Source organism: Vombatus ursinus, unplaced genomic scaffold (assembly GCF_900497805.2).
Source record: "Vombatus ursinus unplaced genomic scaffold, bare-nosed wombat genome assembly UNPS02014810.1, whole genome shotgun sequence".
Lineage (NCBI taxonomy): Eukaryota > Metazoa > Chordata > Mammalia > Diprotodontia > Vombatidae > Vombatus > Vombatus ursinus.
In genome coordinates, this window is record NW_020954588.1 from 49,039,387 (window position 1) to 49,054,274 (window position 14,888).

Below are 14,888 nucleotides of genomic sequence, written 5' to 3' on the forward strand. Positions count from 1 at the left end.
GCTTCATGAAGGTGCCATTTGAGTCAAGGTATCAGATCATAAAATCCCAGGATTTAGAGTGAAAGGAACCGGAAAATGACCTCATTGACCCCCGCCATTCTGCAGATGAGGAAGCAGGGGTTCCGAACGGGCAGGTGAGGTGCCTTAGGAAATGTCAAACCAGGAGGGTCTTCCCAATGCACTTCCTTCGCTTGCTCACCAGAGAGTGAGCCTGAGGTCTGGAGCTGGGCAGAGCCTTGCTCAGGGTCTTACAAAATAGCATTGAGTTGTTGATGAATAGAAGTCGGCTGAAAAACAAACAAACAAAAATAATGTTTGTTTTTCTCCCACGACTTTGTCAGCCCGATGGGAGAAAGATGGGGACAAGGGGGCAGTGAAGAACGAAAGTCAATCCCTGCCCCAGCGTTTGCCCAGAATGCCAGTCACTCTTCCAGGGTGGAAGCTCATTTTGGAAATGCCAGAAAATCCTACCCCCACCGGAACCGGGAGGCAGGTGGGGGAGGGGCTTGACTTGGCATAAAAGGAAGAGAAACCCAAGGGAAGGAGGGAGGTCCTCTAGGTGAGACCTAGAGCCAGGAGCCTAGCAGTCCAAGGACCCTCGAGGGGCAGCCAGCAGAGCCAGGGGTGAGTGCTGAGCAAACATCCTTTGGGAGAGGGGGCTAGAGCCGGTCCTGCAAGGATGCCCAGCCCCACAGGCCTCTGGGACTGTGCCTGAGTCTTGAGAATAGGACAATGTACAGCACAGAGCAGGGCTTTGGCCTCTGGGGCCCCAGAAGGGGCTTGATTTTGATCACATCATTGCACCCAAGTAAAGTCTTGAACTTGGGGTCAGGAAGACCTGGGTTTGAATCTCATTTAAGTCATTTGGGCAAGTCCCTGATCCTTTCTCAGCTTCCGCATGGAGATGGGTTGCTACCTGTAGTAGCTACCTTGGGGGGTTGTTGTGAAGATCAGATGAGACGTTTGTAAGTTGTTTGCAAAAACCTTGAGACCCTAAAGAGAAATGTAAGGGGGAGTCTCCCAACCCACCTCACCTTCCCCACCTCCATCAGTTAGTGTAAGGACAGGATGGGAGGTTTAGTGGTGTAGACACGGTGCTCTGCACCCCCAAGATCTGTCTACCATCTCCTTTTGAACCTCTTTGATTGGGTCAAGAAAGGAACAGCTACTGACCAACCCCAAGGATTGTTGGAGTAGGGGCTGAGGGATGAGCACCACACTTCCTACTGTGCCCTGCTTCTTTCCCCACTCCCTGCTCCAAGAAGGCTTGTTATCGAGCTCAGAAAACCAGAGTAGGAAAGGTAGTAGCCCTCATAGGGTCGATTTGGTTTGCAAGCCTCATCTTTGTGGATGTCCGCAGCAGAACGCAATATTTTAAACGGGGAAGTTAACTTCACTTTCCCTAAACCTGAAAACCTCCTCCTTCTCAGGGACTCAGTTTCCTACTCTGTAAAATGAGGGAATTGGGCTAGCTGACCCCCGATATTGTTGCTATTTTGCATCTATGGAGTTTTCTGATCTGGAGTCCCTCCTCCCCCATGCCAATGAAATCACAGATTTGAGTCAAACAAAAAAAAATCATTAACACTGCCCACCTGCCTACCTCCCAAGGTCAAGAAAAGTGTTTTGTAAAGCTTGAAGCCCTAAAGAAATGCCACCTGCCCTTACCCACCCCTTCTCTTCCTGCCATAGCTCCCATTTCCATTGACTTCCTTCCCCAAGCTTCTTTGCCTTCACAGTGGTCACTGCTTGAGGGATAGAACCCAGCACCAACGCTCCCATTTTATAGAGGGGGAAACTAAGAGTCAGAGGGGATGGAAAAAGGTTACAGAACTTATCCTCAGGTCCATGACAAGTAAAGACATGAGAAAAGGCAGGGCTGCTTAGATCTTGACTGATACCCTCTCCCTCCAAATCCCCTTCCTTCTCCTCCCATCCCACTTCTCCTCTCCCCCTTTCTTTACTTCCCTCACTTTGCCCTCCTCTTATTTCTCTCTTTCTTCTCTCCCCTCCTGTCTTCTCTTCTCATCCTTCAAGCCCCACTCCCTGACCCCCCCCTCCCCGGGACAAACCTGGAGACACCAAGAATCATGGGTTCGTAGATTTGGGGCTGGAATGGATCTTGCAGCTGCACCAGAGCTCTTCCACTGTACCCTGATGTTGGGGTCACCCCTAACACTGGACAAGCAAGAAATGAGCTATTCGTCCCTGTTGGAAATGGCCATTTCCTCTGAGGTCACGAGTGCCTTGGTCCCATGCTGCTTGGTTTTTTCCACTCTGCCTCATTTTATGGTTATCTGTGCACAGGTAAGGTGGGGAGGGCGCATCAGAGTGGGACCAGGATGTGAGTATCTCCTGTACTTCCAGCCTGGGCCAGATGGGGAGACCCATTCTTAACAAAAGATCCAATGAGCCCCTTTATTTATAATTATTTAGCTTTACATCAAAGGGCAGCTACGTGGCACAGTGGATAGAATGCTGGGCTTGGAGTCAGAAAGACCTAAGTCCAAATCTGGCCTCAGACACTACCTCTGTGATCCTGGGCAAATCTCTTAACCCTGTTTGCCTCAGTTTCCTCATCTATAAAATGATCTGGAGAAGGAAATGGCAAACCACTCCAGTATCTGTGCCAAGAAAACCCCAAACTGGGTCATGGAGAGTCGGACAGGACAGAATAACAGCAAAAGCATTATGTCATTGGGCTTTCCACACTGATTTGGAACTCTAGCAGACAGTGATGCCCTTTTCCCCATTGCCTGTATTTAAAAGAAATATGTCAGACAGTAAATCTTTATTAAGCACTCACTGTATGCCAGGCACTATGCTAAGTGCTGAAAATACTGATATTCCTTTTTGCTGGAAGATGTACCTTGAAGGACAGTGGTCCCCAGAGAAAGGGCTGGGTGCTTGGCACCTTCTTTAGAGACACCTAGCACTTTCTATGGAGAGTTTGTCTCTCCCTACATGGGACATCCTGAAAGAGTGTTGGAGACAAATGCTGGCTCCCACAATGACGATTTGGGTGACCACAGATAAGGGACAGCTTCCCTGAACCTTATATTCCTCATCTGTAAAGGAGGGATAATCAGCAGACCCTAGGACGGGTGTAAGGGATGTGCTTTCCAAGCTCCTGAGTGCTGCCCAATCATGAGACAGGGCCTTTAGAGAGCATCCTGGACACCTCTAGTTGGTGGGGGCTTAACACTGAGGAAGGGACTGAAAAGGATAAAAGGTGGAATAAAGGGATAAAGGAGCTGCCTCGTGGCTGTCTGACTCGGGGCTCTGACCACAGAGTCCAGGTACCTTTGGTTGGGGCTGTTGATGGGAGGACAGGCCCTGTGATTTAATTAGTGTAGGGAAGTACCACTGAGAACTCCTTCAATGGATGTGTATCCATTGGAGTCTAACTTGGAGTCTTCATTACCTGAGGACAGTGATAGAGTAGGTGACTGGCCCAGGGTCACCCAGCCAGCATGGGTCAGAGGTGAGACTCCATTCCAAGGATGGCCCCTTTGTCCCCTTGGTCATACTGTCCCCATGCATGCACTATACACTCAGATACACATGTTCCTGCCATCTCCCCACCCCCATGCCCCCAGGCAACAAACAATAGCTTAGCTAGACGTCAAGTTAGAATTCTTCCCCTTTTACTTGCCACAGAAAGTCAGCTATGTAGAGGTGAGATAAAGAGCTAGTCACACAGTCAGGAAGGCCTGAGTTTGAATCCCACCTCAGACACTTACTAGCTGTATCACCCTGGGCAAGTCATTTCACCTCTGTTTGCCTTAGTTTCCTCACTATCAAAATTAGAATAATAATAGTACTTACCTCCCAGGGCTGTTGTGGGCTCAACTGAGATAAAGTACATAAAGTGCTTTGTAAACTTTAACAGATCAAATAAATATGAGCTATTATTTGCCCCCAAAATGTGAAAAAAAAAACCTTGAGGAAAATGGCTTTATGTTTATTCCTTGGATAGCCCTCTTGAATGGACAAAAGGGCAATGTGGTGTTTGTTTAAAGGGCCTGGCTTCAGATTTTGATGGCATTCTCTCCTATTCTGTGCATCATCCCTCCAAGGACCAGCTGGAATGGAGGTGGGTTCACAGGTCACAGTCGTCAGAAGCAGTCGGGTGGTGATAAATGATGCCATTATCCCAGCAGAAGTTGTCATCGCCAGTGGCCAAATCGCTGATATTCTGCCCACTGGGACCAGAGTCCAGAGCCAGGGAGAGAAGGTAAGCATGAGGGCAGCCTAGCCCAGCACCAGGAAGTCCTGGGGGAGGGATGTTTGGGCTCATGTGGTGGTGGGCATGGACAGGCCCGTACAACAGAAGCATTTGCAGGCATCTGTCTGCAGGAGCAACTCTCTGGGCTTTGTCAAGCAAACTGACCAAGGAAATATTCAGATTTTGAATAAGGGAGTAAACATTTTCAAGGATACAGCTTTATCTGCAGGCCAAAATTGTTTGCTCAGATATGCAGAACTGAATTCCCTAAGGATTCCTGCCATTTACCCTCCACTTTTCCCAAGCAGCCCAACTGACCTGTCCTATGTATCCTCCTGCACAACTGCCCAGGAGGCCTCCTCTTCCCTTCTAGGCCCTTAGGCAGCACAGGCTCCACTGTCTGATCATCTGTCTCCATGGGCAGCCCCCCTCCCACAGCACACATGCCACATTTCACCCACAGGAGTGGATGGATACATTCTCCTCCCTTGTCCTGCCCCATCACACTGTGCCCAAGTAAAGATTTTAAGCGATACATTCACCCCCTTTCTTGTGGGTGGGTTTAGAGGTATTGGGGGTCAAACAGGTGATAAGCTTTGGGCATTTCTGTCCATTAGCCGCCACACCAGACTGGACTCACCCTGCTTGGTCCCTTAGGACCGGCCCGAGGAAAGCTGGGTACAAGCCACTGCAGAGAGACACATGAAAAAACTTCCTGCCAATTGGGGTTGTCCATGAGTGGAATAGGTTGCCCTGGGAGGCAGTGGGCTGCCCCTCGTGGGAGGGCTTCAAGCAAAAGGGAGGTCACGCCTGGCTGGGTGTGCTGGAGAAGGGTTGCCCATCCCCAGTGTTTAGACTGCGCAGGGGCACGGTAGGAACTTGAGTGGTTGGTAGATTTATGGGTCCAATTTGGAGATACTGGGATTCTAATCACGTGCAGGCATGCCAGGGAGAGACTGGCGCTACTGTTTTGGCTGCTTCATAAGCCTTCATTGAACATTGTAGCAGAATGAGAGAATCACCAACCCAGCTACCCTCTGTTTATTACTTCCTATTTATCTTGTGAACAGCTTGCTCTATTTGCATGTTGTCTCCCCCGTTAGACTGTAAGCTCCTTGAGGGCAGGGACAATCTTGTGCCTCTTTTTGTATCCCCACTGCTCAGCACAGTGCTTGGCACATGGTAGGTGCTTAATAAATATTGATTGATTGATTGAAAGCTGTACACGGACCCCTTAATTCTTTTTCAAATGAGCTTTGCTTAGACATGGAGTGAAAATTCTCTAAGAAAAGCCTACAGTCAGCGGGTAACACTAACATCCACCAATGCACATCTCCCTTTAGGACACCAGGGTCTCTCTTAGTATGCCTTGGCCTCAACAACACAGCTGTGCACTTAAATGATGACAGTTGTTATGGAGGGATGTGGCTCAGAGAGACGACTTGAGGACGCTCCCTGGTTTGTGCCAACCATAGTCGAATCAGGTTCATGAGTCAAATGGAGCCAAATCAGAGTTTTACCTCATGCCAGGGTACCAGTCTGACCTAGGCAAACACGCTTTGGTTATATTTTATTGCTCTCTGACATTGACTGAGCTCCCTGTCCAAAAGAAGAAATCATGGAACCATTGAGGATCAATGGCGCAGCTCAACTCTTGTTTCATTTCTGTCTTTGTTGCCAAGAAAAATGAGCTTTCTTTGGATTGAAAAGTACATAAAAAACATAACAGAATGGCTAATAGAGAGTTAATAGATAAGATAAGTAAAGAGAGAGTGGGAAAGCATCCAGTTGTCCTCAAATCACCTCATCCAACTCAACTCTAGCTTCAGGCCCTAAAAACCTGGTGGGTGTAATTATGGAACCATGCTTCACAAATTTTGAAAAGTCATGGAAAACTGGGGAGGAGCCACAGGTTTGGAGAAGGGAAGATGCTGTCCCAATTTTAAGAAAAGGAAAGAAAATGGAGCCTGCAAATTATGAGCCCATGAGCTTGATGCTGATTTTTGGCAAAATTTTAAAAGGTATTAAAAGGGTGGTTGAGGTAATTCTAGAAAAGGAAATAGCAACCACCAGGAGCCAGCCAGGTTTCATGAAGACCAGATCATGCCAAATGAACTTCATCTCCTTTTGGGACAGGGATACCGGCCTGGTAGATAGAGGGGATGCTCTCAAGTTTGCCCATATTTTAGCCAAGCTTTTGACAAAGTCTTTCATGCTATTCCCATAGAAAAGGTGGAGATCTATGGACCCCATGACAGGTCAAGTACATGGATTTGGGACTCATGGAATGTCTAGACCTAAAGGGTAGTCATTCATGGTTTAGTTACTCTTTGGAAGGAGGTTTCCAATGATTTCCTTGATTTCCCCCTGTGCTCAGCCCTGGACTGTTCAGTCTTATGGCCAATGGCTTGCTTGAAGACCGTAGTTTGAGAATGCTTTTCAGATTTGTAGATGGGACAAAGTGGGAAGAAAAGCTAAGCTACCACATGACAGGCAGGCTCCAAAAAGATCTGGAAGGGGCGCTAGGTGGTGCAGTGGATAGTGCACTGGTCCTGGAGTCAGGAGGACCTGAGTTCAAATCCAGCCTCCGACCAAACACTTGACATTTACTAGCTGTCCAATTGCCTAAACAAACAAACAAACAAAAAGCAAAAAAAAAAAAAAGATCTTGAGAGGCTAGAGCAGTGAGCTGAACTGAATAAGATGAAGTCAGTCAGCCAACAAGTAGTTCCTAAATACCTATTATATACCAGGAATTGGGCAAAAAGCATAAATGTAAAGACACAACCAGTTTGAAAAAATCACATTCATAGATGCAAGATGAGGATGTTGGGGATGTTGTGGTTAGCCAGAAGTTCATTAGGAAAAGGGGGTTCAGAAGACCCCAAGCTGAATGTGAGTCCACAATGTTATGTGGCAACCACAAAGAAAGCCAGTGCAATCCTGGGCTATGTTATGAGAGGAGTGTGCTGGTAAATGTTTAACTACTGGCTCCCCTCTCAATGTACACAAAAGTTTAATCTGCATTATTTTAAGTTTAATCTGCATCTCCATCACTTTCCTAAGTTTACACAACCAGTAAGCTATAAATCAAGCCCTGATTTGTAATTTGATGGTGTCCAAACTATCAACGATCATACTGAAAATTTAACAACTGGCTCTCTGAGTCAGTATGAACTGGCTCTAGTGTACTTTAGAGCAGAACTTCCAGGAATAAGGAGATGATCATCCCACTGCCCTCTGCCCTGGTCAGACCTCATCAAGAGGACTGGCTTTAGTTCAATGCACCACAGTTTAGGAGGGTCATTGATAAGCTGGATAACCTTCAGCGGCAGATATTTACATAAACCTTGCAGGTTTGCAAAGATCTTTAAATACATTCTCTCTTCTGAGCCTCTCAACAAAAGGTGCTATTGCCCTCATTTTAAAGGGTCACACAGCTAGAAAGTGTCCTTGGCAGGATTTGAACTTGGGTCTTCCTAACTCTTATGTTCAATGCTCTCTAGCCATAGTATCCAGGACAGGGAGGTGAGATTCCCTCTGTTCTCTGCTTTGATCAGATTACAGCTAGACTGGAGCTGGAAGGGGCTGTGAAAGTCATTTGGTTGAAGCCCCTCGTTCTACAAAGGAGAAAGCTGGGAGGCAAAGGGACTTGCCCAGGGAGTTAATGTTAAGACTTGGGTCCACATTCCTAGCCCAGGCTTTTTTCCACTGTTGCCACTGCCCTCAGCCCAGAGGAGCTCCAGGTCTTCACTTGAAAAGCAAATGCACTTCTGATGTGACTTTGAGCACAGAGTCATTTTTAGAAAAATACTTCTAGAATATTCTCTTCCACATTGAATGAGATAATGTGTGGAAAGCACTTTGGAAATGTAAAAATACTGTAGAAGTGCCAGCTTTTGTTGTTAGCACTGGGATCATTCTTCTTAGCAAAACCTATTTCACACAAAATGTATAACGTTGATTATATTAAATTGAAAAGTTTTTGCACAAACAAAGCCAATGCAATCAAGATTAGAAGGGAAGTAGAAAATTGGGAAAGAATTTTTACAACCAGTCTCTCTAATATGGGCCTCATTTCTAAAATATATGGAGAATAAAGTCAAATTTATAAGAATACAAGTCATTCCCCAATTGATAAATGGTCAAAGATATGAACAGGTAGTTCTCAGATGAAGATATTAAAGCCATCTATAGTCATATCAAAAATGTTCTAAATCACTATTGATTAGAGAAATGCGAATCAAAACAACTCTGAGGTACCACATCACACCAATCAGATCGGTCAAGATGACAAAACAGAAAAGGATAAATGTTGGAGAAGATGTGGGAAAATTGGAACACTAGTGCATTGTTGGTGGAGTTGTGAACTGATCCAACTATATTGGAGAGTAATTTGGAACTATGCCCAAAGGGCTATAAACACGTGCATATCCTTTGACCCAACAATAGCATTTCTAGGGCTATATCCCAAAGAGAGCATACAAATGGGAAAAGGACCCACATATATAAAAATATTTATAGCAGTTCTTTTTGTGGTGGCAAAGAATTGGAAATTGAGAGGGTGCCCATCAATTGGGGAATGACTGATCTATGAATGTAATGGAATACTATGGTGCTATAAGAAATGATGAACAGGCTGACTTCAGAAAAACCTGGAAAGACTTGTATGGTCTGATGCTGAGTGAAGTGAGCAGAACCAGGAGAACATTGTACACAATAACAGCCAAGTTGTGCAATGACTAATATTGATAAACTTAACCCTTCCAGCAATACAAGGGTCTAAGACATCTCCAAAGACCTTGTAATGGAAAATGCTATCCATATCCAAAGAAAGAACTATGGAGTTTGAATGCAGATGGAAGCATACTATTTGCTATCTTTTTTTCTTCTGTTGTGTTTTGTTTCCTCTTTCTGGTGGTTCCTCCTATTGGTTCTAATTCTTACTTACAACACCACTAATATGAAAATATGTTTAATAGGAATGTATATGTATAGCTTATATCAGATTGTGCACCGCCTTGGGGAGGGCGGTGGGAAGAGAAAGGGAGAAAAATTTAAAACTCAAAAGCTTATGGCAGTGATTGTTGATAAATCAAAATAAATTAATTTTTTTTTAAATTGATAGAATTAGCCTCTTGAAGGCAGGAACTCTTTTTTTTTTCTTCTTTTGCATCCTTAGCATCCATCAAAACGCATGGCACATAATAGGTGTTTAATAAATATTATTCATTGAAAAAATAAAACCTATTTCACCAAACCAGAAGGTAAGAAATTGGCCTGTAGTCAAAATCACCCTCCAATTCAAGAGCCAACTCTCAACTGGATGCCCTCCAACAGTCATTTCTAAGCTTCTTTCTCTGATGGAGAGGCAGCTCTGGGTTGATAGAGAAAAGACTGGAGGAAAGAGTCTGAATAAAACATTCAAATCAAATGCAGAAGAGAGGAGAAGAAAGTTCCAAAGCAGACAGAGACAAGCAAGACTGTTAAAAGAATTGTGTTAAATTGAATATATAATGAAAAAGGAGCTGTCCAGGATTGAGATTCAAGGTTACATAGACAATCATCTTTTTTCTGTTGTTGCTTGTATATGGAAATATTAATGATTGTTTAAATTCATAATAAAAGTTTTTAGAAAAAGCAAAAAGGATAAATAAAAAATAGAATACTAAATTTGGGGTCAGATGGGTTGGGTTAGAGTTGTAGGTCTTCCATTTCCATCTCTGTGATCTTGGTTGAACAGGTGAAGTTTCCTCCTCTCAACAAAAGGTGCTATTGGTCAAGTAGTCAAATTGGTCAAATGAAAGCATTGAGCTAGATGCTCTCTCACTGATCTACTAGCTCTAAATCCAGATCTTCCAATCCCACCATGCTATCTGCAATTATCTCCAAAGTATATAAACTTCCTTCAAACAAAATCAATATTAATTTAATTTTGTCACAATACCAGGCAGCATCGTGGAGATTTGTGTGTACATGTGTGTATGTGCATGCCCCGTCCTGGGTGTGCACCCTATTTAGGGAATAGTAGTCACCAAATTATACAAACAATGAGGTTCTATTGCCACATTAGGTCAAAGAAATCCCTAAGAGCAAAATTAAATTATTATTATTTTTAGTTTCCAGATTTCCTCTCTTCTTGCACCAATCCCCACCAAGGACAGTTTCTGGAAGCCATGATTAATTTGGCCACTGCTATCCAGTGGGGCTCCATCTCTGCCCAGAGGACAGTTTCTTTCTGATCCATACTTGGGCATCTTAGGACCAATCACAGACTTTTTTGCTCCTAGAAATACTACTTAGGGCCGCACCTCCTGGGGATTTACCACCTGCTCAAAGGAGTTTGCCTGATTCTTCCCCCTGAGCTCATACACACACACACACACACACACACACACACACACACGCACGCACTTCCAAAGTGCATTCACAAAGTGGCCAACTTTCTTGAGGCTCTTTAAGGAGATCATTACACAGATGCTATTCTAGTCCCTGCCATTCCAGTTATCCCTCCCCTGTGCCCCATTGATTCCATATCCCTAGGACACTGCCTTTGGCTCAGGATCAGGTCTTTTCTTCTCATGACACCAGGTGTATTTTATGGAGTTCATTCAGTGTCAAAGCTCATCCCTCACCTCATTTTCTTTCCTCTTTTCCATCCCTCCCCAGGTGCTCGATGTTGGGGACTTGGTGGTCATGCCTGGCATCATAGACTCTCACGTGCACATCAATGAGCCAGGGCGCACAGCCTGGGAGGGATTCCACTCGGCCACCAGGGCTGCAGCTGCTGGGGGCATCACCACCCTGGTGGACATGCCACTGTACGGTACCCTGGGAGGATGCTTGGAAAAAGGGATGGGGATGGTGCAAATGTGGATGAAAGGAGGGAGGGTTGGACTTCAGAATTGGGTGAAGGGTTGAACTACAGGCTAAAGTATGACCCTAAAGACTCCCAGAAACAACACGCAGGAACGCACAGCCTCCCTACTCTCATTGTGTTTACCAACATTTCACAGTTTTATGTAACTTCAGAATTCATTTACACAGATGTAGAGCTGGAAGGGACCTTGAGCATCATCTAATCGAAGCTTCCTTTCACAGATAAGGAATCTAAAATAAGAACACTGATAATAATGAGCATTTGTCTCATACTTACACATGTTCTATTTTATCTACATGTTTATATGCATTGCCTTGTTCTCAGATAGAAAGTTTAAGGAACTTGCCCAGTCTCAAAAGCAGTGAATAGTAGAGGCAGGGTCTGAATGCAGCTGCTCAGATTCCACATCTCCAGTTCTTTCCATTGCCCCATCCTGCCTCTCTTGTAGAAGGGCAGTATGGTGTTGGGGACTGGGAGTCAAGACAAGCTGGCTTCAGAATTTGCCTCTAAGCTTCCTCGCCATGGGGCCATAAGCGAGGCCCTTTCCTTGCCTGGGCTTAAGTTGCTTCATCTACAGGATGACAGGGTTAGACTGGCTGAGGTCCCTTCCAGATTTCCATCAGTGTTCCTGTCACGTAAGCTCCCGAGCCTCAGCTTCCTCATCTGTAAAGTAGAAATACATGATATCTAGAGTAGCTACTTTGTGGGGTTGTGAAGTCCATGCAAACTTTAGAGGGTCAAAGTCAACAGGCATTTATGAAGCTTCTACTCTATGCAAGGCACCAGGCTAAGCAGCTGCAAGTTGGTGTTACTTATTGTTATTCATGGAAATACATACAAATGGAAGGCTTCCCATCATTCCCTATCCATCATATTTAGCTGGAGGAGATGAGGTCATGGCTGGTGGTCAGAACTGTTTCCAGGATCCAGATAACTGAGGTGATCACGCTGGCAGCAGGCTTTGGGGGTGCTAGGAGCTGGAACCCTAGCAACGGTGCAGAGAAAACCTTGAGTCTGGAATCAGAGGACTTGGGTTCCAATCTCACCTCGGATGCTTATTCCCTGTGTGTCCTCAGACACATCTCTAAGCCTCCCAGGTCCTTAGTTTCTTCCCGTATACATTGAGGAGATTGGACAAGATGGCCTCCAAAGACCACCTCTTTCTAGGATCTCAGGGACAGGACGTCCCCCCGCGACCATCAGCTCTTATTTAAAAAAGGTCTCAGGCTGATGTCAATGTACAAGAGCCCTCTCCCTATTCAGGCCAGACCTCAGTTAGAATCCAGTGACTGGCGTGCTGCCCCAGGGCACAGAAAATGTGCCAGCACTGACTACATTTGCTCCTTAGCAGCAGCTGAGCTTAGCACCTATTTAGCAAGAACAATTAGTTAAAGCAGGAACTCATGGGAGCTGATGGGAGGATGTATTTCATACCCAGGCACAAATTGCTCATTTCAGATTCTTTCCTCCTTCAAAAGTGCTGTTATTTCTGTTAATTCAATTTCACAAATCCCACAGCCCAGTGGGATTCCACATCTTCCAGGACAGGCCAGTTCCCTTCCCAGAGGCAGGGCATGTCCTGTCCCCCAGCCTGGGCTGCCACATGTGAGCCAGTGAGCACCCTTACTCAAGAAACACTCTTTAGGATTCCTAAACCCACCTCAGCATCCGTGTTCTCCACCCTACCCTTGGTAAGAAGACAAGGAGCTTTGCCAAGGTCATGGAAGCCTGGGCTTTGTGTGTGCTAAAGATCTGTCTCTCAAGCAAGGCTATGACCAGTTAAAAGGCTCCCAGAACCAAGACCCCAAAATGGGGAACAGAAATAGCATCTAGTCTCCTTGTGAGCTAAACTCTGAAGATGCCCCCAGTGATAAGTAGAGATAGCACCCCAAAAGATGGATGAAAGTACAGAGACACAGATTTAGATGGCTGTCCATGGTCTCATAGGTAAGACATTAAAGTCTTCTAAGACTTGGAGTTTTGATCCCAAACGAGAGATCTTCAAAGGAAGAAGGATTTAGGGTTAAGGTTAGGAAATGGAGAAGAAATTCCTGTTGAGGTGGCGCCATAGTGCAAAGAGTCAGAAAGACCTGAGTTCAAATCCTGCTGTGTGACCTGGCCAAGTCACTTCCCTTATCTCAGACTCGGGTTCCTTCTCTGTAAAATGGGAATAATGAGGATATCAATCACACCTCCCTCACTGGGTTGTTGTGAAGACGAAAAGAGGTAATTAAAGTGCTTTCTGAACTTTATAGCACTGCGTGGTAACCCCTGTTCCTGAGGTGCAAGCTGGCCTCTGCCTCAGAGGCCCCCATCCCTTCTGAGAAGAGGGTCTTCTGCTCGTTAGCTGCTAGAGGAGGGCTTGGGAGGAGGGGGCTTGGTTGCTTAGCAAGTGTGGGAGGTTGGGCATCAGATATGGGTAAAGGGGCATTGACTGAGTCATGCCAGTAGAAAATAAGGGAATAAGCATTTATAAAGTAAGTGCCTACTGTGTGTCAGGCACTGTGTGCTGGGTGTTTGTTTTTAAACAATATTACCTCATTTGATCCTCACTACAATCTTGGAATGTAGGTGCTTATTATGATCCCCATTTTACAAATGAGGAAACTGAGGCAAACAGGAATTAAATGACTTGCCCAGGGTCACATAGCTGGAAGTGTCTGAGGGAATATTTTGGCTCAAGTCTTCCTGATTCTAGGCACAGTTCTGTATCCACTAGGCTGCCAACTATCTATTAAGTCATTGTGCCATCAGTCAGTATTTCTGTGGCCTGCAGGTAGAACCAGTCCCAGGTACTGGAGGTGACTGTCCAGCCTCAGGCTGAAGGGGGCCCCACCCTTCTGGACAGCGATGTAGTGATGAGGAACTGCCGCCTCCCCCAGCTATGGGTCAGACAGAAGCCCATCTTGTCCACGGAGGCTGCGGACCTCTAATGCAGGCCTGCTTTATCCCAGCTGCTGCAAATGCCCAGGTTTTAACATTTAACTTTTAATATTGAGCTGCCATTGTTAGGTTGTAATGATGAGGCAGGGTTATCAAAAGGGGAGGGTGGGACATGCCTGATTTGGGGAACTATTCAGAGAGAGAGCAATACTCCACAATTCTCTCCCACGTGGCATCCTTTAGTGTAAGAGACAGAGTCCCCGGTCACACGTCCAGAAGCGTGACTCTGTATAACACTTCTCCATCCATCTATCCATCTATTCATTGGTTCATTCAAAAAGCATTTCTTTTTCCTCTCCTGAATGTTAGCGTTTATAATACATAGATAAATACAGAGAGAAAGAATCACAGAACAGTAGAACCACGTGGGCCAGCATCCCAGAACCCCAAGCTCAAAGGGGCCTGGGAGGTCACCTAGTCTATCTCCCACCTGTCAAGCACTGTCCAGCCTCACATGAAGACCTCTAGGACTGAGGACCTCACTATTTCTAAAACGCCCCATTCTACTTTTAGGCCCCCTGAGTTGTAAGAAAGATTTCCCTTCCATTAAGCCTAAATCTGCCCCTCTGCCATCCCCCCACCTCCACTGCACCTGGTTCTGACTCTGAGGCCAAACAGAGCAAGGTTAGTCCCCTTGCACACAACGGCTTCCGAATCCTGAAAAGTGACTGTCATGAGTCTTCCCTCCAGGTGGATTTCTAGAGAATTTAGTCCAATTCCTTCATTTTACACAGGCGGTGCCCAATCAGTGCTGAATTGAATAAATTCCTTCTGTATGCACATGAGCACACACACACACACACACACACACACACACACACACACACACACACACAC

At 45.6% G+C, this 14,888-nt stretch overlaps 1 protein-coding gene across 1 annotated transcript in view; it reads left to right on the forward strand.

The window, feature by feature from the left end:
* The first annotated feature begins 529 nt into the window (after positions 1 to 529).
* LOC114052931 (allantoinase, mitochondrial-like) overlaps positions 530 to 14,888 on the forward strand; it is a 31,839-nt gene continuing 17,480 nt past the window's right edge. Inside the window, exons 1-3 of the mRNA XM_027875720.1 lie at positions 530 to 624; positions 4,080 to 4,237; positions 10,898 to 11,049. Of these exons, the coding sequence (XP_027731521.1) occupies positions 4,091 to 4,237; positions 10,898 to 11,049 (299 nt within the window). The 5' untranslated portion in view covers positions 530 to 624; positions 4,080 to 4,090. The remainder of the gene's footprint in view (positions 625 to 4,079; positions 4,238 to 10,897; positions 11,050 to 14,888) is intronic.